Source organism: Solanum pennellii, chromosome 12, assembly GCF_001406875.1.
Source record: "Solanum pennellii chromosome 12, SPENNV200".
NCBI lineage: Eukaryota > Viridiplantae > Streptophyta > Magnoliopsida > Solanales > Solanaceae > Solanum > Solanum pennellii.
Genome location: NC_028648.1, coordinates 4,400,713 through 4,425,368, shown reverse-complemented (window position 1 = coordinate 4,425,368; position 24,656 = coordinate 4,400,713). Strand labels below are relative to the sequence as shown.

Sequence of the window (24,656 nt, the reverse complement as noted above, 5' to 3'; positions counted from 1 at the left end):
CCATAAATTAATTGAATATCACACCCTTAATATCAAACATTGCCATAAATCATTACTTAATTCATTGCTCTTGTAATTGCAACAAGTATTTCCATGATAGTTCCATCTTTATATATATACAAAATGCACCATAAACTACAAGTCTACATGCAACATCATCACGGTAACACATTTTTACTTACGTCGCAATTTCATAGAACATTGGTTTCATCTTACCACTACATCCGCGCTTGGATCGTCACCCTAAACTTTCAATCTGATACTAACATAGGGTTTATTCTATGTTTTACATGCCCGTGACTCGTTATGTACAAGCTAAGTCACTTTAGGAGGAACTACAGGAGCTAGCTGAACAATGAGCATTTCACCTTTCTATGGGTTTTCCTTTCTGCAAATCGACATTGTCTTCGTTCATAGATAGTCCTGAGAAGTGAGACTTCAAGCCAATCCAGCATTGATAATAATCGTGATCCATAAACGGAGATTCAAGTGCCCACGGACAGACTCGGGGTATTAGGCAAGACTCAAACATGAAAGCCATGGTATCAGCTATTCTATGTGGACCAGCTTCATTTCCAAGTGCAATGGTCGCCTGTCAATACATTTTTTAGAATTTCACCGTCAAATGTGGAGTAACAATACAAATTTAAGATAATATATCAACAATTAAATAGTTTAGCACTTAAGGAAATTTGTGAAGATTCGGAAGTGGAAGGATCAAAAGGGAACATATTACTTGTGATTAAATGTGTATCAGAAATCACACAAGGACTGTTATGAACCAAGTTCAACCCAATATGAATACCAAGGTCACACAAGTAGTTATTGGGCCGAGAACAAGCAATAGGGCTAGGTTGATTTGGGGTTCGGGCCGAGTAGTGGGTGTCCATTAAAAGGGGTAGCGGTCACTGATTCATGGGTTGTCTATCCTCTTTTTCTTCTAGAGTCTAAGCTTCCATTCTTATCTCTATCGTTAGTTACTTGTTATTTTTATATATCTATTGTAGTTCACTAGTTTGGGGTATTGCAATTACAATTCTAAAATTGTAATCACGTTTTAGTTTTCTTATCAATATAGTGAGCAATTCGGGTTTGTTACAAGGACCAAATCAGAATTTTGTTGACATTGGCGGGACTAAAAGGAACAAATTTCCTTGTAAATAAAGCCGCATAAGCGGGAAGGGGAAAGACACATGGCCATAGAAAAGGGGGGAATACAGCAGGAGTTGTACCTCAAATGTTTTGGTATCAGGACCATGAGGAGTCATGCAGCTGTGAAGGCTTGCCCCGCCAGGGTGAAAACCATCAGCTTTTGCCTAAAACAAGCTTAACCGCATTAAAAATTGTATGAAATAACCCCAGAATTGACATTGACTTCATGCAAGAGCGAGATAAACAACCTCGTATCCCCCATAGATAAGACCCATAAATTCGCTCATACAATTGCGATGATAATATGGAGGACGGAAGGTATGTTCAGCAACCAACCACCGCGGAGGGAAAATGACAAAGTCAAGCAACGCCACACCAGGTTTATCTGTTGGTGCTGTCAAAACTGCATTGATTTAAGAAACTAGAGCAATTGTAACTAGCGACACCGACTTAAGAACAAAATTCACACAGAGCAATGACAATTAATAGATGAACTGCTGATATTTAAGCCTACCAACCTGTGTTAATTGAAGGATCACTGTGGTCCATCAATACAGTATTGTAAGGGCAGAACTTGCTTAAATCATACTGCAAATTGAGGAAATATATTACGTCAGGACTAAGGAGGCAAACAGCATCAAGTTTCCATGTAGCAAAGTAAATTGTGATAAAAAGTGCACAAGGGCACTCATATTATGAGAGATTGAAATATAGAGAAATACCCGCCTTATAAGGAACATAATTGCCATGCCAAGCGACCACATTAAAAGGAGAGAAGTCCTGCTTCGCAGTGAAGAGTTCACCACCATACTTCTGCACAATAGTGTAACCAGGTCGGGAGCCATCTTCATACCAGGCAACAGGAGAAAGAAAATCCCTCGGAGCAGCCAGACCATTTGCGCCTAAATACATGTTCAAATCCATATCATCAGTAAATAACATCAGCTGTTTAAATAGCAAGCAGTTTTGCACTTTCTAAAGCACCTATTGGCCCCAGATCAGGAAGTTGAAGATGAGTTCCAAAAGTTTCAGCGACATAACCACGTGAAGGTCCATCCGGAAGGTCAACAGCAAACCTATATCCTTGAGGCAAAATCACAATTTCACCAGGACAAACCTGCAATCTTCCGCATTCAGTAGTAATCCACAGCCCTACATCATGAACAGAGAGTAAGAAAGAATTCCGAAGCACATATATTTGATGCTGACTACAAACAGAGAGATGACACCTGACTGATCAACACTTACTTCCTTTTTGAGGAACAATCAGAAAGTCGCCATCAGCATTGCAGAAGGCAGAGTTCTCCATTGATTTGTTGGCAGTATACCTGCATTCTCAACAAGACACACATTATCACTTGATCTACTGAACTTTGTAATAGGTGTTATGCTGAGTATATATTCAATACACATCATTGTCTATTCACAATAGAAATTCATTTAGCAAATTTTTAGTCCATTATGTTAAGAAGATACGATATACTCTCAGTTTAAAAGCAAATAGCAACAGAGTTTGAAGCCAATGTTTATATCCAAAGCATAACAAGTCTCAATACTAATTATAATTTAACATGAACAAAGCATAAACAAGAAAGAAACAACTATATCCCGAACACCATCAGAAGGACATAGTGACGACAAGTTTGAAATGCCAATTACATGTGAATTGCAAAACCATGTCGGAGATATGAGCTGCCAGCCCCGCATATAGTATACAAACCATCAATGAAATCAGTCGGTGTTTCTGGGATCTCAACAGGCTTCCACCTTAGTTGAGTTGGTGTCGCAGAACTGTTTGACTGGTTGAATTCACTCACAAGCTTTTCATGTCTCGGCATTCTTGGTCTAAACGGTTCATGTGTAACCGATGGCTTAATACGATATAGCCAACTGCACAAACAAAAGATTCCTTCAGTAACATAACCAACCTATCCATCAATTACACCTCCATCCTAAATGGTCATTTATTCAAACCCTCAAAATCCATTAACAAAAGAAAGAAAAGGTCTCATTTTAATTAGCTAACACATTTTTATATGGAAGAGTGATAGTGTGAATGGCCAAAATCATTGAAGTTAGGCAATCAGTTTCATTATCTGAAATATTGACAAAATATCAAAAAACTTAACAATTTCACGTCCAATCCAAACACTTCCTTATATCCAAACCCATTTTTAAACTAAAACCTTATATTATCAAAGGGAAAAAGGACAAATATATTCCACAAACTATTGTAATATCCTCCGTCATTCTTTTGGGACATTGATATCCTACCATCTAAAAACTAGCATATATACTCGACATACACGTGTCATAATCGTATATACCAATCCATTTATTAAACGGAAAAGGGCCTAAAATACCCTCAAAGTATTGGAAATGGTACAAAATTACCCTCCATCCACCTATTGGCTCCAAAATATCCTTCCCACCCACCTATTGAGTCCAAAATACCCTTGTCATTCACCTTTTGGTTCAAAATTGACCACTTATTTAACGGTTTTATATTTAAACTATTTAAATATTTTTTAAAATACGTAGCGCTCAACTATTTGTTATAACTTAACTTATTAGTATAATTTATAAATCAATCCACTACCCACCCATTAATAATTAAACCCCTCTAAATTAATAAACCTATCACATTATTAAGGCAACAACAGATTAGCTACTGTCAATCGAGTGTTTTTAAAAATTTGAGGCGAAAATATCTACACAAGTAAATTATCATACATTCAAGTGTCTAAATAAAAATTATCTATAAACTTAAAAGTCTGACTATGTTCATCTTAATTATTCTTATGTCTCAATTATGTGATGTTAGTTCATAGGTAACTTTTTTTCAAAATAATATACTAAGGTTTTAAAACAAATCATAAATTTTATAAAATTATATTTTAAAAAAGTGCATGAATTAATTCGGGATGTATTACTTCTTTACCTTTAATCATAAATTTCTAGTTCAATTTTGAAAGAAAGCGTCCTCCTAAATAAGCTGCTCAACCTAAATTTAATTGGGACTTGATCAGGACTCGAATAATTTTGGATGTCATTTTCAGGAATCTATAATTTCATCGTGTTTTAGTAGCGTTTATGACGATTTTGATATTATAATTGGATTATTAATTGGGTGAGGTTTAGTTAGTAATGAGTGGGTAGTGGGTTAGTTTATAAATTATATTAATAAATTATATATAAAGAGTTTAATTTTAAAACAATTAAAAAAATGGTCAATTTTGAATCCAAGGTAGATGACAAGTGTATTTTGGAGGTGGATGAAAAGGACATTTTGGAGCCAATAGGTGGATGAAGGGTAATTTTGTATCATTTTTAATATTTTAAGTTATTTTAGCCCTTTTCCATTTATTAAATATCAGATCCACAAATAAAATTGTGACACGTGTCCTTATTTAGTCTTCCATTAGACTGAAGGTTGTATATTGCAGACACTAATGTAGGAGGTATCGCGTACCATTTACAATAGTTCGGATTTGTCATGTTTTCCCTTATCCAAATGCCAAACTAATTAAGCTGCAATAACTTTGAACTATATGCAGAATTAGAAGAATTTGGACGAGATAATAAAGGACGGTGATTAGGCGGATTCTCCAACAGACTTAGTAATTAAGCAAATGAAGGTATATGTACCTGCGTTGATTAAGTTTGCGAGGGGAAGTAAAAGAGGTGCCAGAGATCTGCTCAGCATAAAGTCCAAAGGGGCAAATAAGAGGACTATTTTGACCTTGAGGTAGAGCTCCAACTATAGCTTCAGATGAAAAATGATTCCCAAATCCTGTTTGGTACTCCAAATCAGAAGGAAAATTGGAAGTTCTGCTGCTGCACTCCATTTCTTTGACACCTCTGCTATTTTATGAACATTTTTATGTCTAAAAAAAAAGAGTTGAGAAGAAGGAACGGAAACAGTGCTGTCGTGGCAGGATGATCCTTGACAGAGGCGTGTTTGTTTGAGGAACTTTCACATGTCCTAATTTGTTACGCCAATCAAGGTTTTATGACGCTGACGTTGCGTTTGGTCGAAAAATAAGTTATTAAAAATAATATTTATTATAAATTCATTCAATGAGTGGATAGTTCATAAAGTTTGGTACATGAATAACTATTTATATTCACCAGGTTTTATGAACCTTTTTGGATAAGAATATATCTATTTATTATGATACTTAATATGGTGATTTCTCACTCTATAAATAAGGTTGTTAATTCACTATTATACGTGATACAGATGAGACTTACATACACTTGAATAAGAAGAAAAGTCCTCTTCCTCTATCTTATACTTCTTGTCTTCTTTTCTTTATGATTTTAGTCTTATGAACTTGATTTCATAACAATATTATAATTTTGAAATAAATTAAATTTAAAATAAGCTTATTTTAAATTCTACCTCTATTGTATCAAATGAGAAGGGTTATTTGTTAGTTAGTTAGGGTTATTTCAAATGTAAATATTAGTAATAAGGAAATTTATGTATCATTACAATTTAGTTATTTATGTATTAAATATTAATTATGTGGATTTTAAATTACAAATTAAAATATTATATTTAATTTTATGTATGAATCATTTACCTTTTTATAATCATAGTATTTGAATTAAGTTTTCATATATTTCAATTAATTTCATAAAAATTAGTAAAAAATATTAGTAAATTATGTATATCAAGATTAGGACATATGAGATTATATAATATTTTTGTCTTTATTAGAATTTAAATATGATATTTTATATTATTAATTTATTTTACTAGTGATCAGATTAGCCTTTTTAGATGGAGAGCTCATCAGTTTTTTAGAAGAAATTTTATTCATGGTATAATATAATTTGTCCGTGTGTTTTTCATGTTCTTTTCTTTTCTTTGTTGTACTTTAATTTGATTAGTATACAATCTCTTTAAAATCATGAGATTCGTTTTAATTGTGTGTCTTTTTTTCTTACGTATTATTATTATTATATAAGAGAGAGTTTGAGGCTAAAGTAGGCAAGTCTAAGTCAATGTGCCTATTAAGTACAATCATTTCAAATTTTTAAAATCTATTTTAATTTAATTAGTTTATAATTTTTTCGTTATCACAGGATGCGTTTTAGTTTATACTCTTTGATTTTAAGTTCATATTCTTTAGTTATAATTTATTACTTGTAATGTCGATAATACTTGTGAAAATTTTGTGATTATATTGAGTAATAAATCAACTCATGGTGAAGAAATATTTTAATTATGGACATCTCAATAGACCTTTTCAGATTACATTTACAAGAAAAATGTAAAATAAAACGAATATTAATGATACTTATTAAGTATATTTTTATTTATTTTATACTTAATGAAATAACTTAATATCATTTTATTAACACTATTTAAAATAAAGCTACGAATAATAAAATACGATACTTATAAGTATTCCTATAAAATATGTACAAACATAAAATAAAAATATAATAATCATCATAATATACAATAATAAAAAACAGACAAAAATGATTAACTCCAACTTAATTCTAAACATAAACTTTTTAATAACCAATCCTTAAAATCAAGAAACCAATCCAATTAAATTTTCGATTCAATTATTCAATTTAATTATTCGATTTAATCCGGAGATAGCATACACAATTCACCGAAGGGCGCGAATAAACCGAAAAAGTAAAGTGACTATTTAGGTGTTTTCCTCTCTCTAAAACCCCCAATTTCTTCTTCTTCTTCTTAAACCCTGAAAAACTGGAAGTAAAGCTTTAACCTCCAAACAAAGCCATCAATGGAGGTAGCAGAAGATGCATCAAAGGCCCGAAAATCCCGTCCGAGGAAACGTAATAATGCCGAAGATGATTATAATTGTGGAATTAATCCATCTACAGAAGCTAGAAGGATTAACTCTGTCATATTAGCAAATACTAAACCAAGTTTTTGTCTAAAACGGGGAATCGGCAGTTTACACAAAGATCATCGGAGTTTACAGTCTGAACATAGGAGAAGACTTCGACATTTGCTGGAAAAATTGATGCGGCAACATAAATATGCTGAGGCTAGTGGTGTGCTGAGTGTTCTTCTTAAAGGAACTACAAAAGAATCAGCCGTATTCAAAACTCGCACAAAGTTTATGGTACTAATCTATTCAATCTAATCCAATTACTTTATTTCATTTTGGTACTTCGTTTTTTTTTAAGCTTAATTCGAACACTCAAATTTTACCTCAATTGTCAAGTTGCACATGTAGAGAGCTCAATTTGGTTTCAGCTAGCAACTAAACACTCCAATTTGTCTCTATTGTATCTCATGGACACACTAACCTGACTTATCATACAAGTTTTGGTAGTGAGTAGATGATCATTTTGTTAGTTGGGGTGTTCATAATGACACGGTGGAGACGAGTTAAGGTGTATAAATGTGATTTCTCAAGGTTGGAGTGTTAACATGCCAGTTGTGCGCAAATTTGAGTGTCCGTTTATGTATTGTGGCTTGTTTCTACAAAAAAGTTTTATCCAGCAAGAATAGTCATGTTTTGATATGATTTCTAACGTTTTAGGCAATTTTGGAGCTCATTGAGCATATAAAAGGTGACAGTATCAGTTCAAAGAGGATACAAGATATTTATGAACTTTGGATGAAGAAGCTTGGACCTATGAAAAACAGGCCCCCAAAGGTAACAATTTAAAAATATAAAGTTTTTGCTTATATGTTTGCTCATTAGTTCTGTATTACTCCAAGTTGCTCTTTTCAAGTTTTCTGTAACATTTACTATTTTCTTGCAAAGTACCTTTTATATGCAATATGTTAGAATACATGCGTCCACTAACAGTCAATAGACCAGGTCCCTTGACACACTCAAAATAAGAACGACTGTAAATAAAGGCAGAATATCAACACAGTCAGTTTACGTGGAAACCTCCTTGCTCAAGAGAGTAAAATCACGACATGTCGCACAGGATTTCCAACCGTTTTCTCTAATCTTCACAAGCAAAAGTAAAATCGGTTACAAAAGAGTGAGAAAAAATTATTAATCTCACTATCAAGCAATAACTCTATTGCTTGAAGAGCCTAAGCAGATATGACTCTGCCCACTAAGCTATCACTACTAGACAACTTAGGATTCACTAAGCAACACACAGGTTGCCCACTAAACCACCACTCAACTGACGATTTAGACTTTTCTAAGCAATACACAGATTGCCCACTAAGTTAGTTGAACTTAACTAAGTTAGAATTCACTGACCAAAACAAACTGAATCCTTTATAAGTTCTAGGACCAGATTACAATTTCAGATCAAAAGAAATACTTCTAAGACACCTACACTATCAGCACCTTAGCTTGAGTTGTTCTTTGAAATATTTCTTTTCTTCAAATTTCTCAGCCTTCGCAAAAGTTCTTGAGATGCCTTTTCAATTTGCAAAAACTAAGATTGTGACTATTGGATCTTATGTTTATATGAGATAGTCACAACCCTTGAAGCGTTGCGATTGGTTGAGGTTTCTGCCGTGTCTGCCCATTCTGTCACTGTTGGAGACTGTGCACCAACTTTTTGTACTTTTTTCAGCTGACAGTGAAAAGTTTGTCAAATCATCAAAACTACAAATAACACAATATATAACCAGTAAATTTCTATCTTCATTAGCCCAAAAGAAGTTCTACAGAACAAGATTTTCTTTTTGTGGAAATACCAAGTCTATTGACTATTGTTGTTGTTGTTCATTATTTTTTTATTTTTTTTTGATTATGTGTAGTTCATTAGCTTTGTACTTTCTCCATGGTGCCTTTTTTCAAATGTTTCCTACAACATTTACTAGTTCCTTGTCAGGTACCTTTTATATGCAATGTATTGGTAAATTTAATTTCAGTAACCCATAAATAGTTCTAAAGAACAAAACTTCATTTTCCTTGAGATGCTAGGTTTACTGACTTATTATTTTTGTTGTTCGATCGCAGCATCAAAAAGAAAGTCTGAGTTTTCTACATATTTTAGGAATATGTAGTTCAAAGCGGTTAAAATACTAGTGACATAAATATATGGCCTCCGTAATGACATATGATGAAGACGCGAGACATTGTATGGTTAAGATAGCCTTGGAGCTTTACTTCATCCAAAAAAAATAAAATGGAGCTTTTCAGGATGCTGAGGTGCCATTGATTATCATGTTTATAAATGGAGTTATGTTTTTGTATTGTGTAATGTAACTAAGTCACAAGCTGCTAACAATAATGAAGTTTGAGATTGAATTTGTATATCCAATGTTATTTGAAGATGTTGATTAATTGTCTCAAATTTGATGCTAAAGTTAGTATGCGTTCATGTTTGGTGCTCACTTTTAAAAAACATTGCGTTTGTAAGTGATAGTGGTAGATCGGTGATGTCAGCATGATTTTGTGTTCCAAACTTTATGAAAGGGATAATTTAATTTCACCTTTGTGGTAGCTCATTGTGAAGTCTGAATTGTGGCAGGACCGTTTTGCTGTTCATTTGGAATTCATCCTTTTCTGTCTCAAACGCGGGAACACACAGGATGCACATCAGGGTGCCTTATCGTAAGTTCTTGGCATTTAACTTATCTTTCTCTTGTAGGTTGGCGAAAATCAATTGCCAATTAATGGAAAAAGTTTTGTTTACTTTTTGAGAAAAAACTGAAGTTATAAAAAAGGGTCCAGAGCGGTAATCTTTTTCTTGTGCTAAATCCGACTCTTTCTAATGGTGTCAATATTGTTAACTAAAGTATTGTCCTGTCACCTGCAGAGGAAAGTGACATTTTCTTGAAGAGAGACTCCTAATTAACAATCAGAATAATATATCTGTTTGGAATTAGTAAACTGAATTTTAACCGCAGATACAAGGTAGAAGTAAGGTCTACTTACATCCTACCCTCCCCAAATCCCACTTGTGGGATTACTCTGGGTATGTTGTTGTTGTGTATAAACTAGATGATGTTTCTTCAGGGACGGGGGTTATAATTGCTACTTTTTAAATTAGTAAGATGAATTTTAACCATAGATACTTGTTTGATTTTCGAAAACGGCTGGCCTGACAAGTGTGGTTTGGGTTGCCCAACCATTACACTTTGGAAGATACGACCTACGTTATATATTTCATTTGGCTTTAGATGAATCAAAAATTTGCCTTTGCAGAACTTGGTGGATATGTTAAACTTAAATGTGTCCATGACAGGCTGAACGGGCAAAATTGAGAAATATCACGTTCTTCTGTTTATCCAAATGTTCAACTTTAAACCAAGTAAATATGAATTGCATATTGATAATCCTCTCTGTGCTTTTCTCAATGTTTAGTATAAAAATTTGTTGGACAAAATTGTAGGCAATGATAAATTGATTATCAGTCAAATTTTTGGTGGCAAAACTGGCTATACAAAATCTTTTCTTTTAAGGATGAATGCTCTATTGGAATGTAATCCTAGTGTAGCATTTTTATATAACAACAACAGCCCACCCAGTGAAAACCACATGTGGGGTCTGGGATAGCATTTTTGTATATGAAATTCCAAAGGCTTAATATTACCTCCCCTGGCTGTGATTTGTATCAGGCTCATGCAGCAACGTGGTTTTGGTAGTGATCCAGTCTCTAATTTAGTTGTGGGCTTAGTCTTTTATCAGTTATGGTATTCTACTATCCCAAAGGAGTTGCATTTGCAAGAGTTGGACAGATTTGATAGCACGGTGCAGTCAGAGACCTTTGAGGACAGAATATTTATGTCCATTTTAAATTCAGAGGAGCATGATGCTGTTGAAGGCGAAGAGGCTAATTCTCCATTCAATTGTGATTCAAACACCTCTATTAGGAATGATAAAGAGATCTTGGGAGTTGATGTCAGTCAACAGAGAGAAGTTGCCATGGTTGATGATGATAATGTGCCGGGAGAAACACAAAATGACAATTTTCAGCCACAAGACTTTTACATGAATTCTTCTGAAAGAAGTGACCGTGAAGGTTCTTCTATGGATCAGAGTGGTGATGATCCCTATCATTCCATATTCTACAATCGTGGTGAGTGTTGCTCATGGCTTAAAGATTTGTCTATGCGGCGGCATAGTCATACATGAAATTCGAAAGGGTAGCAAATTTTGCTTTTACTTGCAGAGAACTTTAGAGCCTGGTTTATGGCAATTGGATTTGGACTTGAGGTACAATATGTAGTATGGGCTGAAAAAACAAGTTGACTTTTCTTTTTCCCTTCTCTCTTATGAAGGGGTTAGACGAGACCCTTTATCTCTGTGTCTTAATTGAAATTGGCACAATTGATGACTGATTATTGTTGATTTCAAGAATGAACATGTCTATCATTTGAATAATTACCTTTAGTTTGTACAGGTCATTCTTTAATGTGAATTTAGCCTCTAATTTTGCTTTGGGTTTAGGTATGTTACAAGTGTTAGCATAGGGTATACTTTAGCCAAAAAATAGTTACATATAATTGCATAGGAATGTGGTTATAGGCACGTATTGTCTGGGTCTTCTTTAGACATTAAAATGAATGGCACCAGCATTCTTCCAAGAACTCTCCAGATGAGTGGGAGGAGGAGCAGCTGACTAATGACAACAGCAGCCAAGCTTCCCTCCCTCATTTTGGGTTGTTGCAAAATCATACCTGCAAGGAACATGGGAAAAAGTGTGGATTTTAAAATTTTCAATACTTTGGATGGTGACAAAATGGGCCTGCCCTGGATTATATGCTTCAGTTTCCTAAAGGGATGATGTGAAGATGAGGAAGTTAGTACTTTAGGAGAGAACATTCTCTTGGAATATTCTCAAAAGGATGAAAAGGCAGTTGACATGAGGTGTATAGAATATGGAATTTCCAAGTCCTTCAACCCTTGTGAAGGTGGATATTGTGCATTCGACATGGTTCGGGTTCTTTTAAGCTCCAATTGAGATACATTATGTTCTTTATTTTTGGATAACCATGGTGTCCATGGCCATCTTACGCATAACTCGACTAATTCCAAAAAAATACTGTCACCTCCCAGCTCCCAACAATAATATAATATATGTCATGTTCTTCTTGCTGATTAGATTTAATTATGATATTTCTTACTCTATTCAAATGTAGGTCTTCCATTGTGGTTATTGCCTTTACAATTGCCTTCCTCAGATGAAAATTTAGAGGATGTTCTCAATATGCATCGGGCCCTGCGTAATGACAACTATAAGAATGCAATAAAGTATTTACGACATGCTCTGCATTCCAGTCCACCAGTACTAGAGGCTTTTCATCCTTTAATACAGGTAATTGCTTATGTCCAAGAAAGAATTCAGACAGAATTATTCAAATTTATTCAGAACTGTATTTTATAGATGTCCTAGGAAGTTCATGCATGTTCACATTATCCCCAACTCTCGGAAGAGGACTCCGTAACCTCATATTGGTTGGTTATATGTATCTGTTTGTGTATCTCTATTTTCTGCATGCTGATCATTGTGTTAGCTTCATCAGCTAAAACCAATAGAGGAGAACTCCTTTTTTATGAGAAACCTAGCCCTAGGGCTCATAATGATTCAAGTTGTTGAACAAAGCTTGAACTTGAAATTAAGCTGGTATATTAAACGCACCACCTCAAATTAGTTTCATCTCAAGTTGTTTGTGTTCAATAATGTTAAAAATTCTAATATTTATGAATGCTTTGTAAATATATACTTCAAGAATATATTTGCAAATATTCCATCTTATTTATTCGAGTTGGGATCTAGATACTCTATTTACATTGACAATTTTTAGAGAAGGTTAAACTTCATCAGTTAGCACCGACAGGCTCAAAATGTAAGTGGGTGCTTCAGTTGAATGGCGGGTGAAATGTTGACCAAATCCTCCGTGACACAAGTTCGATTCTCATTTTCTACAATTTTTTCTTATTCTGATGATGTTTTTCTTTTTTGAAACTGGGAATGTTGTTATTTTCTTATTCGTCTTCCTTTCCTTTTTACTCCTCTTTTCCATTTTTACTTTCTATCCTTTTTCCAGACAATACAATCTCTTCCAGAACGAAGAACACTATCTCTTTTTACTTCCCCTCCTAAAAAAACTTAATCTTCCTCCAAAACAGAAAGAATTATTTTTTTTTCCTCACTTATAAAAGCTCTTTCGTTGATGTTCATTTTCTTATTTGTTTGTGTTTCCTTTTATTCTCTCTTTTCCATTTGTACTTTCTATCCATTCTCCGGACACCCTTACTCTTTTCTTTTTCTCGTATGACTTTTCAGATTAACATCTTATTTAACTTTTTTTTGTTTATTAATTTTGTGTAATTGAATCAAAATATTCAATCTAAGGCTAATCTCACACTGAATTTTTGTGGAAATAAATTAGTGTAAGCAGTGGATGCTATTATTCATTGTTTGAATAATATGAAAAATGTCTAGAACAATTTTAAATAGAATGATAATTTTAAATGATTTACATGTTAAAAATTTTTACCTACATTATTCAAATAGTTGTGCACTTATATTTGATGGTTGTAGCAACTGTATGTTAATTGTAATGGAGCACCCATTACTTCAAAAGTATAGGTCCACTGATGATTCTATCAGGTGTTGAGTGATATATTTAAATTAATATATAATATGCTTTTCATGTACTTAAAAGTTTAATATCTTAGCAGATGCTGCTGCTCGGGGATCAGGTGAAGGAGGCTCTTGATGAGGTGGAAAAATTTACTCCATACACCAACACATCATTTCAGTTGAGGTAGCTGTTTCTCCCTTATGAAAAAGTTGAATATAAATCTGAAAGATAATAATGATGATGAGTTTTGAACTTCTCAGACAAAACAGTGCTGGTTACTAGTATATCAAGATTTTTTATGTGAATGGAATGATTAAATATTGAAGTGACAGACTGCTTATAGATGTTGCCACTTAAACTTTTCTTCACTATTTACTAGAGATCTTTTATGGAATGATAAACTTTTATTTTCTCTGAACTAATGCTAATATCTATATCTATCAAGTGAAGCTCCACTTCTTAAATCAAGATGCATTTGACTCGATATTTACATGATAAGATATGATTCATGCTAACTTTATCTGAACCAATATCAAGCCAAGCCCCGATTCTTTAAAGAATTTAACTGAAATTCGGGTATTGATCATTTGTGACAGATCTCTGTCCTGATAACACTTCCAATTGTTATGTTCAAAAGGTTAGTATGCCTTATGTTTAGTTCTTTTTTATCTAAGTTTCCCGGACTTAGGTGTGGGTGTCTGATACGGGTGTGTGTGGATCTAGAGGTCAGATCTTTTCATGATCTAAATTTTAAGACTCGAGGGTACGGATCCAGGTAAGTATACGGGTATGAGGATTCTGTTAAAAATAATTCAAATATCTAAAATTAGAGTTATAATCTAAATTATGTGACATTATGCGGAAAACTTACAAGGTATTCCGAGGAGTATTTAAAAGAGGAGATAAAAAGGAAAGGACTGACATAGAAATTTCTATATACAAGCTATTCCATTTTCTTCAATTCCACCTTAGTTTTTGTTTTGAATTTTGATTTCATAAATCATAGGTAGATATCCAATTTTACAAGAGATTGTTCAGTAACATATGACAATTTTCTGTAGTGAGCTTCTTGACGTGTCATTAGTTGAGTGTTTGACTGCTTCCTGTACAACCGATCATTATTTATTTTTCTCCGGTCTTAGTCACTACGTCTAATTTCTTCTGGTTTATTTGTTCTTTATCATGTGGCATGCAGGTTGAAAGCTACTATCTTGGAGCATTTTGATGGCGGTAACTATGTCAAACTTTCAGCAATCCATGAGGAAAATTTGGAGAAAGATCCTGCTTGTAGCCACTCATTGGGGAGACTCATCATCTTGCATAGAAGGGGTACATCCTAACCTGAAGAATCATTTTATTCACTTCACTTGAAGAGATAGGAGATACAAAATCTTAGTACTTCCACAAAGTTAGCGTCACTCCGAAGTATTGTCTTAAGGACATGCAATAAATGATGTTCAATAAAATTGGCTTAAACAAAACTTATCTATTTTTTCAAGAAATGAACCTTGTCTAATTCAACTCTAAAAGCTAGCTCTTGACTCATGACATGGCCAACCCATTATCTCAACCAATAGGGACCACTTCAACATAACCTCACACATCCAAGCTTGGACATTTGGAGTGTTATGTGGGCTCAACATTGGATAAACCACGAATAAGGATAAACTTGATCTTGGTATTGAACCTTGGATGTAAATCTACCCCAAAAGCTAAATCATGATATGTGAACTGTCCAAGACCGTATAAGGAGACAACAACCCGTTCCTCCCTAACAAATGTGTATGCTTAACCTTTTAAAATTTAAAAATACTACAACATACCCGGTGAAATCCCACCAAGTGGGGTTTGGAGATAGTAGAGTGTATGCATCCCTTACCACTTACCTCATGGAGATAGAGAGGTCGTTTTTGAAAGACCCTCAGCTCAAGTGTATCAAATCCAAGTAGAGGGAGAAGAATACAATGAAGAAAGCATAGTCATTAATAAGAAAATCAGTGCCTAGTATACAAGAAAGAAATACTACCAAACATCAAAGTTGTGTGATATTGAAAACATAATAAACCATATATTGCAAGCACTACAACAGTACGACTAGTACTATGACTACTATCCCTCTACCCTAATACACGACCTCCACTTCTTCCTATCTAGAGACATGTACTCGGTAATATGAAGTTGTGTCATGTCATGTCTAATCACCTTTCCCCAGTACTTCTTCGGCCAACATCTACCCTATGTGTGCCGTCTACAACCAGCCTCTCGCACCTTCTCACTGGGGCATCAACACACCTTCTCTGCACATGCTCAAACCATCTCAATCTTGCTTCTCTCATGTTGTCCGCCACTCCCAGGTTCTCCTGGATAACTTCATTCCTAATCTTATCCCTCCTAGTATGCTTGCACATCCATCTCAACATCCACATCTTGGCAACATGCATCTTCTGCACATGTGAGTTCCTGCCTGGGATTTCCATTTAGATACCTCAATTAATGACATGACCTCTGTCAAACACCTGATGTCTATGAAAACTATGCCTATTAAGCACGATGCCTTGACATGGCACAATGTGTATTTCACATTCTTTTTCAGCCAATTAAATGACTTCAAATGGCTAATTTAGTTTTGTTTTTTCCTCTTCTTTTTCTTTTCATTCCTTTGTTTTGTTGCTCTTCTAGTTTTTCCTCTCTTCCTCAGGACTTTCTCTTGTATTCTTTTTGGATCATTGGTCTTTCTTTTCCCTTTCTGGAGGGCTCAAAAAGTTTACTTTTTCTTTTGATTAATTTGTTATCAGAATCGAAGTGTCTTTGTTTTATTGCTGTATTTTCCATGTCATTCGCGTGTGGACTACTCATGTTTTATTTTCTTATTGTCTCCCTATAAAGTGTTGAATAGGCACAGTTTTCGCAAACTTTAGGTGTTTGATAGGTCGTGTTCTTAGTTTGACATGTCTAAATAAAAGTTTAAGTGGTCACATGTATTCAGCCAAAGTTTTATGTTCAAATCCAATAATTTTGCTCCTTCCATTTTGGACAATTTGTGGCACTGTTTGGGCAGACCCCAATGCCAGAAGGCTCCTGCTTAGACGGGCTGGGGGGTGGCAAATGTAGCAGCCTTGCCTCCTCATTGGAGAGGTTGGTCCAAGATTCGTACCCTGGTCAACCATATAAACAGGAGCTATTGCTACAAGGTTGCCTTCACAGTCCAAACTCTTAAAACAGAGCAAATCAGGAAATTTGAAGTTGAGGCAATGTGCTTATCTTATTGATGTACCCCCCTGGAGAACTGAACAATCTGCACTGGAATTATAAAAAAATAAAAAATATGTATTATACCAGCGAGTTCCAGATCTCAAAATAGAAGTAAACTAGCTTAGCTTATTTACAGAAAACTCTTAAGACCTATGCTTGCATATACTACCCTAGTTTTAGATTTGTTGATTTTTGAAGATGCAACAACATACCCAGCATAGTCCCACAGGTGGAGTCTGGGGAAGGTGAGGTGTACGCAAACCTTACCCCTATCCTTGAGAGACTAGTGAGGTTGTTTGCGATAGACCCCCGGCTCGAGAACAGGTTTGAAAGCTGAGCAAGTGTAGAAAAGCAATGATGAAATTAACGAAGAAAGACAAGTACTGACAATAAAATAGTGTAGATAGCCAAAATAAATGAAACAACAATAGCAAGAAAAATCAAAGGATAAGGTAATGCCAACAGAAAAATAATAATATACTAGTAAGAAAACAGACTAGAACCCCCAAATGGTACCTTATTTTTGCAATTAATGCGTTAATCATTGTATATTGAGTTTTTTTTTTCTGCGTTTTTCTTGGCCTTGGTTTATATCAACAATCAGGAGATTATAGCACTGAAAAGAAAGTCTCATTTTGTGGTACTGTCCCAAATGATACCTTATTTTTGCAATTGATGCATTATGCATTATATATTGATTTTTTTTTCTGTTTTTCCTCGGGCTTGGTTTATATCATCATCAGGAGAGTATAGCACTGAAAAGCTGATGGAAATGATAGCTTTGCATTTGGATGCTACTCATGCAAATTGTGACACATGGAAGGAGTTAGCTTGTTGCTTCCTGAGGCTTTTTCAATGTGAAGAAGATTGCATGTCTGTGTGCTCCAACGGTGAAGATAGTGAGAAGCAAAAATTCACAAAATGGATTAGTCAGATTCCAAAAATATTTAGCGATTATGAGTCTAGCAAGTCATGGAGGCTCCGTTGCAGATGGTGGCTGACTCATTACTTCAGCCAGACTATACTCACTTCAGATATTGCTTCAGGTAAAACTTCATTTCCTTCTTTTTAACATGCAACTAAGTTCACTTGTTTACCATCGCAAAGGTCCAAATACTAAATACTAAAGCTTTGTGGGCTTGTTCTTGGTTTGAGGTGATTAAGGTTGTATATTAGCTGTTTGGTTTGACCCTCCCACCACATCTTTCCCCATAACGTTTGATGTGTAGCAGTTTTTTTGTGTTTGTTTATGCTCAACTTTCTAGCAGCTAATAATCTGTTAACAAATTCTGAAGAACCTGATCCACCTTGAATTATATTTGCCTGAAAAACAGTTGTGTGGAAAACTGCATGGATCCTAACAAAGAACTGTTTCCTGATCCAGCTTCTAAGTTTTCTAGTTTCTTAATGCTAATATATATGATTCAAAAGTCAAGAATTGGCTTTAATAGTTAGTACTAGTATAATTTGTACAAGAGTTAAAATTCAAATTGTTAAAAAATTCACGTGGTTCCAAGACATAATACTGCATTGTTAATAGTGTCAGGTCTTAGACAAATTAGAAACCGACTTTGATAAATTTAGGTTCTTGTTTTCTCCATTTTCATGCATATCTATTGCTGGATGTCTTTGGCTAGATGCCAGCATTTAAGGCCCCAAATATGGTTGTGGTCATTTTGAGGGGGTGAAAAAACATCCTTGTTCTCTGAGTCATTACACTTGTAGAAGTTCAGTTTTCTCTGGCATACCATGTGATCGGGAGGTCACGGGTTATCTTGCAGAAATGTAGTGTAAGACTGAGTACAATAGACCCTTGTGATCCATCCCTTCCCTGACCCCTCATAGCGGGAGCTTAGTGCACCGGTCTGCTTTCTTTAGGTTCAGTTTCCACCTGTGATGACCAAACTCTCTCTTGTATGTATTAGAAATGCCACATGCAGCAGGCAATATCTCCAACTTCATCCAGGATAATATTTCGTTTACTCTGCCTATTGTAATTAATTTTGAGTCTAGTTAAACTTACATGTTAGACAGAAGAAGACGGACTGCCAAAATACTACAATTTTTACACCAATCCTTTCAAAATGATAAATTTCAAAGCAACCTACTGAACAAACACTGTATTCTGGGGAAAAAAGAATCGAAGCTATCAAAACACCACAACAGACCCGTTTTTTTTAAAAAAAATTGAATACAGGGTTGGGGAAATGGAAATGGGAAGGGGATTACAAGGCAGGGAATCAAACTCTCACCAACGTGGTGAAAGTTCAGGTAGTCAACCCACCAACTGAACTACTAATATTCCTCACCCAAACCTGTTTCAAGATTGAGGAAGAGAGCACATTCAAATGTCAGGAACAACACCGAGAAAAGCTCATATTCTTGAGAATCCACTGATGCGTATTACTCAATATTTGTATTCCAGCAAAGGTTTTACATTTTAATACTTCGATTTGCCTGTTGATGGCAGGTGACTGGGAACTGCTGACTTACAAGGCCGCCGTGGCATGTTACCTTTATGGGCGAGAATTTAAGTATGTTGTGAAGGCTAGGGAGTGTTTGGAAGGAGACCCAATTAACAAGAATTTGTATTCCATATTGTGCATGCATGCCAATTGTTGTACTGGATTTTACTTTAACGTTAAGAAATAAGAGTAATATTTATGCTGAATTGCCATCTTTTTATGTTCTCTCTAATTGGCATTGCTCTTTCTGGCAGTGATTGTTTAGTCCATGGTTCATTTGAGGTCAATGCATGACTGAAGAAATGAAATATATCGATGTCTTCGTCTGTCTCCTTCCTTCGTCGAGGTCCCTTGGATTTGCTGTTAAAATCTTCCGAGTTTTAGAACTATTTGGTGCGAGTGATCAGCCAAGGAAGTTAGTTGGCGTAAAGATTTCCTATTTCTTTTTGAAAATACCAAAATGAACTTGAATGACCTTCATAGTGATGTATAATTTCAAAATGCACTTTTACCCTTTTTACCCTTCTTTAGCTATAATTACTTGATAGCGTCAGTTGTTTGCATTTAACGGAGGTTTGAATCTGAATGTTCGCATTTAATGGAGATACGAGTCTGAGTTTTGTTTGCATTTAACGGATATTTGAATTTGAATTATTTAGATCTTAGGTCATTAAGTGTATTTATTTATATGAAGATTTAAGCACTAATGGGACCTTATGTTTGTGTAATAATTTTCACTGCTAACTTTGTCCACAACCATGAGCCATCACCATCGTATCGATCGTCTCAGCCATCACAATCACCATCATAACAATCAAAGACCAGTATCATCTTCGACAACTACCTTTATCAATGCTAGTAGCTACTACACCAATCACCTACATCATTTTTTATTAATTATATTTCCTGTCAACTAGTATCACAATTGATGTTGCCCCCATTTTTGGTTGTCGACAACTTCTATTATCAATCACCTCCATCACTATCACCAACTACTGTTAACATCATCCATTAACCATCACAAATTACACAATGGTCAACCGACATCGCCAAATATGAACATTAATCATCTCCACCATTATAACTATCATCAATTGATATCACCGCTAATTGTCACAATAGTGCTTATTCGTACATCAACCATCTCCACCTTCATAACTATCAATGTATCTACTAGACAGACATTATTAAATAGCACCTCTTGATGAGAGATATGAACAAGAAGTTTAGACAAAACTAGTATTTTCTTAATTATATGAAGCCAATTGAATCTATGGGTATTAGTCTAGGGGAGCGAATGAGATTAGACACCCCCATAGTCCTTGCTATAAATAATAAATACTAAGTGTTGTGCGTATCGACTCTATGAAGTCAAAGACTTCAACCTGCTGCTTGACTGCTCGAGTTGGCTATTGAAGAAGCTCTTTGCCTTTAGGCACCAGGATTAGGTAAAAAGACAGATTTTTTTTCAATTGACACAAATTGAGAGTCCGGAGCCTAAAGGGTGAAAAATGTTGACAAAAATTTTAAAACAGGTATATGAATATTTTTTTTAACAAAAAAGGCAAAATCGCTGACATAGAAGCGATTTTGCTTTTTTCGGCCGACAAAATCGCTACTTCGTCAGCGTGCAGCAGCGATTTGCAAAATTTGTTTTTTCAAAAAAAAAAATTTTTAAAACAAATCGCTGTCCAAAAACAATTTTTTTTTTTTTAATAAATCGCTGGAGTGATTTAACGTGAATTTTTTTAATTATATTTGCTATTTAAAAAAAAATGAAATCGTTGCCAAAGCAGCGATTTTGGTACAAATTTTATTTTTTATTTTTCTAAATTTTTAAATTTAATGTGTACGTACATAACCATAATAAATCAAAAAAAAAATTAAAATGAAATCGCTGCCAAAGCAGCGATTTTGGTACAAATTTTCTTTTTTTAAATTTTTTTAGATTTAATGTGTTCGTACATAACCATAATAAATAAATAAATTGTATCAAAATCGCTGCTTTGGCAGCGATTTCATTTTAATTTGTTTAAAAAAAATTTTACGTTAAATTTATATATCGTTTTAGAATTTTTGTCAATATTTTTCATCCTTTAGGCTCCGAACTCCACAAATTGAAGTGTTTTTTTTGCATATTTTCTTGATAAACTAGTGTTTGTTCACTAGTGGACATAATCTATTCGATTACATCTTTAAATGGTTCCTTTTTTAATCAAATAATGATCTAATTACTTTTTTACTTAAATTGTATATTTAATATGTTTAATAATAAATGTATACATAGTACATGTTAATTATTCAAATTCAAATATCTTAATTAAAAAAAAATAAATTAAGTTTACATGGCTAATACAAAGTTGGGGTGGGAAAAAAGATTATTAAGGATGTGATTGAATTTCCAAAGCAAAAACGAGGGGGCCTTTGCATCCACATGTTCACCAACCACCGATGTTGCACCTTAATTAATGTATTACCGCCGACATTAAGTCAAACCCCAAACAAGCCCTTAAATTCTCTTTCAATGTCATGTTTATTTGTTTGGAAAATGATCTCAAAAATACTTTAATTTTGATTGAAATTATTGTTACGATATCAAATTTTATAGAGGATTTTTTATTTTTGAACTATTTAATAGTATATTTTAAAGATATATATGTATCCACGTGAAACATTACTATTTATAATTATGCAATATTTTTTATGCATGTGAACACATATATACATTTAAATATACTACCATTATTTCAGGGGTAAAAGGTCTCTTGATTTCGTAAGAACAAGTTTAATTTAAGTCCGGATATATTTCAAACTTTTTCCCTATATATATAGTGCAATTATATGTTTCGAGTGTTCTTTTATTTTTATTAAAAAGTGAATATAATAAAATAATATTCTTTTAAAAAATGAAATTTTAATGATTGAGAAATATACGAATATAAAAAAATATGATAAATGAAAAAGAAAATATGTTTTTTAATTAAACTTAATGTCATATTGACCAAATAAGCACGCCAAACTATATAATTACACCCTAATTTCCAATTTTCAAAATATAAAATGAGTTTCTTTAATTGTGTCAAAGTCTTTTTTTCATTTATCATTACTTCAACCGACACATGCATAAATTATCACTCTTCAATGCTCAATAGTAAAGGATTTCAATAGATCATAGGGCTTAAAATAGTGGGTTATTCATTAAGATCTATAAATGTATCTCATGTAGCTTAAAATGATAATCAAGGATTAATTACATAAATCTACCTTTTAGTTTACTTATTATCATTATCCCTTATAAGTTTTACAAATTTCTAAAATCCTCATTTTCGTGCATCATATTAGTGTATCTCGCACATCACCTTAGTATATCATGAATAAAATGTACCTCGCGCATCATATTAGTATATCTCACGCATCAAATTAGTGTATCCCGCGCATCAAATTAAAGTATCTGTCGCATCACATTAGTGTATCATGTATAAAATGTACCTCGCGCATTAGATTAGTGTATCTCACGCATCAAATTAATGTATCTTGCGCATTAGATTAATATATCAGCGCTTATATTATTGTATCCGTTTTGAGGGATTTTTTTAATTATAAACTTTTAAGGAATAGATTGTAATTTTACCTTGAAAGTATGTGATTTTTGTAATTTGTCCATTAATCAGTACATAATTTAATCATATACATAAATTATTATTCACAATTTTATATAAATATATTATGTATAATAGATGAATCATTCAAATTCATCCTTGATAGTTTCAGGATTTTGGTCATGTATCTTTAAATGAACTTAGTTATTGTACCATTTATTAGAGAAAAGACATAAAGAGACCATCGAAGTTGTCCCATATTTGCATAAAGACACCTAAACTTTTGAAGTGTCCTATCACACCACTAAACAACTATATATCGTTGTAAATTGGCCATTTTTAATCATTCCATCTTCTATGTAATGCGCGTGTTGCTCACTCTCTAGGAACCCGACCCGACCCTTTTTTTTGAAGAAAATTCGTGAACTCCTTCCTTTCATTTCATTTCTCAACTTTTCCCTAAAAAATCAAACGAAATACACTGTGTTCTTGTTGTTGACGATAGTGTTGTTGTTGACATTCTCGTTGTTCATCATTGTCGATCGTTGTTGATGTGTATTTGTGAAGATTCTTGGAGATTGAAGGTCTAACAGGTTAGGGTTCTAAAATCTGCACTTTTTTTTACGATTATTCTGATTTTATGGATTATTATAGTGTAGGATTGTTAGAATCGACCTCCTACAGTTGCCATTGTTAGGATATTTTTGAGTATGTTGGGTAATCGACTTAGTTAGTGTAGGGTATTGTGTTATTGACTTAATGCAACTGTTAGTGATTAGGGTTTTGTGATTGTGTTTTAGGTTAGGGTTAGATGTTATCCACTTAGTTCGAATGTTATTATTTGTCTCTTATTCATTTGTAGACTTCAATTTGTACAATAACAACTGCTTATGTTAGTGTTTTTGTTCTGTTAGTACTGTTAAAGCTTAATGTTAGTGCTTTATTCTACTTTTGTTAGTTAGTGTTTCTGTTGTTGTTGTTTGTTAGTGATTATGTTTGTTGTGTACAACTTGTTAGAGTTAGTTATTGAAATGTGTGTTTGAATTGTGTTTGTTGTTGTTACATGATTTTTCAGGATGGCTTTTACTCTTATAACTTTAAGATGGTATCATGGGGGGGGAATAGATTTTGGTCCACCACCTAAATATATTGGGGGGCATGTGACAGAATTCTTAGATGTAGATGTTGATAGGATGTCTTATTTTGAGTTGAGGGACTACATAAAGGAACTAGGATATACAATAGATTGTGATTTTTTCATCAAGTGGGATGGGTTATTGGTCCTTGTTGATAATGATAAGGTTATATTTGACCTTTTCAATATGGTGAATGATGGGGATACAGTGAAGGTGTATGTTTTTCATGGGGTTAGTGAAGCTAATCAGGCCCCACTTGAATTGGAGTTTGTCCCCCATGTGACTGAAAGTGGGGTAGGTGAGGAATCTTTTAATGAGACTTCTAACCCTAATAATCAGCCTCCTACTTCTACTTTTCCTTCCATCCCTACAACTGGTCCTTCTGAAACTTCCAGCACTCCATTTGAAGCTCAGTCTTCTACTGTGCCTCCACCATCTCCTTCTATTGTGCCTCCTCCTTCATCTGATTATCCTATAATAGATGATGATCCAACTGATGATGAAGTGGAAGATGAATCAGGATCTGAAGGGGATA

The 24,656-nt window shown here is 34.1% G+C and overlaps 2 protein-coding genes across 2 annotated transcripts; one reads left to right on the top strand and one right to left on the bottom strand.

Moving 5' to 3' along the window:
• Positions 1–26: 26 nt before the first annotated feature.
• LOC107005272 (homogentisate 1,2-dioxygenase) lies at positions 27–5,132 on the bottom strand. Its single transcript, XM_015203816.2, is given in 10 exon segments — positions 27–373; positions 375–592; positions 1,233–1,316; positions 1,401–1,555; positions 1,671–1,740; positions 1,879–2,054; positions 2,137–2,304; positions 2,401–2,480; positions 2,812–3,042; positions 4,801–5,132. Coding segments are annotated over 10 exon segments (1,440 nt in total). The 5' UTR covers positions 5,001–5,132; the 3' UTR covers positions 27–315.
• A 1,649-nt stretch (positions 5,133–6,781) lies between these two features.
• Positions 6,782–19,618, top strand: LOC107005560. The gene is made up of 9 exons (XM_015204189.2): positions 6,782–7,271; positions 7,695–7,811; positions 9,607–9,689; positions 10,697–11,157; positions 12,221–12,396; positions 13,767–13,852; positions 14,865–14,998; positions 17,665–17,967; positions 19,392–19,618. The coding sequence occupies exons 1-9, from the start codon at positions 6,927–6,929 to the stop codon at positions 19,571–19,573; spliced, it is 1,887 nt and encodes a 628-aa protein (XP_015059675.1). The 5' UTR covers positions 6,782–6,926; the 3' UTR covers positions 19,574–19,618.
• The last annotated feature ends 5,038 nt before the right edge of the window (positions 19,619–24,656 follow it).

Bases quoted from the DNA above. Each gene is read 5' to 3' on its own strand.
- LOC107005560 (XM_015204189.2), top strand. From the start codon at position 6,927: ATGGAGGTAGCAGAAGATGCATCAAAGGCCCGAAAATCCCGTCCGAGG. The intron at 14,999-17,664 runs GTACATCCTAAC...TATCATCATCAG, and splicing joins CATCATCTTGCATAGAAGGG to GAGAGTATAGCACTGAAAAG. The intron at 17,968-19,391 runs GTAAAACTTCAT...TGTTGATGGCAG, and splicing joins CACTTCAGATATTGCTTCAG to GTGACTGGGAACTGCTGACT.